Source organism: Trachymyrmex septentrionalis, unplaced genomic scaffold (genome assembly GCF_001594115.1).
Source record: "Trachymyrmex septentrionalis isolate Tsep2-gDNA-1 unplaced genomic scaffold, Tsep1.0 scaffold51, whole genome shotgun sequence".
In the NCBI taxonomy this organism is placed as follows: domain Eukaryota; kingdom Metazoa; phylum Arthropoda; class Insecta; order Hymenoptera; family Formicidae; genus Trachymyrmex; species Trachymyrmex septentrionalis.
This window is the reverse complement of record NW_017305683.1, coordinates 4241390-4242229: the sequence shown is the minus strand read 5'-3', so window position 1 is coordinate 4242229 and position 840 is coordinate 4241390. Positions and strand designations below refer to the sequence as shown.

Genomic DNA, 840 nt, shown 5'->3' with positions numbered 1-840 from the left:
CAGTTATGATCACTTTCTTGTTGATGGTCGTATTGCTGGCCATATGTCTCATTTATTAGGAAAAATCTTTTCTAAAAGACGAAAGCTACCAACTTCAGTCAGAATGGAAAGCAAGGACTTGAAGCACGAGATTGATTATGCATTGAGAAAAACCAGTATGCAGCTTCATTCGCATGGTGATACTCATTTGATTCAAGTAGGGAATACATGTATGAAAAAGAAAAGACTTTTGAAAAATGTATTGACCGTTTGTGAAGAATTGTCTAAAAATTATCCTGGTGGTTGGACAAACATACGAGCACTTCGATTGAAAGGCCCAAACAGTCTAGCATTGCCTTTTTATATGACGTTAAGTAAGTTGAAATATAAATTTAATTTATTGACAACATAGATTGTTTCTTTAAATAAATTTATAAATTTCAGAGAATAAAAACACTGTTGATCCAAATACAATTGCGGTACAGCCAAAGAGACCTAAAGCTTACCGTGATGTAGAAGGAGAGCTTTCAACATTCATAAGTAATACCACAGTCACGGTTAAACCTGAAGGCACAGTAATCCTCAAAAAGGAACAGACCAACCAGAAGAAATCAAGTAAAAAAAAGCTGAAATCAAGTAAAAAAGCTAAAAACTGAACGGAAATTCCAATAAAATAGAAATTCTGTTACTTTGTATTTTAAAAAATCTTGTAAAAAATTAAGAAATGGTAATCACAAAAATTTTCTAAATACATAATATTATATATGTTATTTAAGTTTAATATTAATTTAACCAACATTAAATATCACAAATATTTTTATCATCTAGTTCAATTATTGTATTTAAGACAATAATAATTTA

General features: G+C 29.6%; 1 protein-coding gene across 1 annotated transcript in view; it reads left to right on the top strand.

Annotated features, from left to right (window-relative positions):
• LOC108751697 (ribosomal L1 domain-containing protein CG13096-like) overlaps positions 1 to 704 on the top strand; it is a 2348-nt gene extending 1644 nt beyond the window's left edge. The window contains exons 3-4 of the mRNA XM_018492004.1: positions 1 to 353; positions 424 to 704. The exon at positions 1 to 353 is cut by the window's left edge and continues 39 nt beyond it. Coding sequence (XP_018347506.1) covers positions 1 to 353; positions 424 to 635 — 565 coding nt within the window. The 3' untranslated portion in view covers positions 636 to 704. The remainder of the gene's footprint in view (positions 354 to 423) is intronic.
• Positions 705 to 840: the final 136 nt, after the last annotated feature.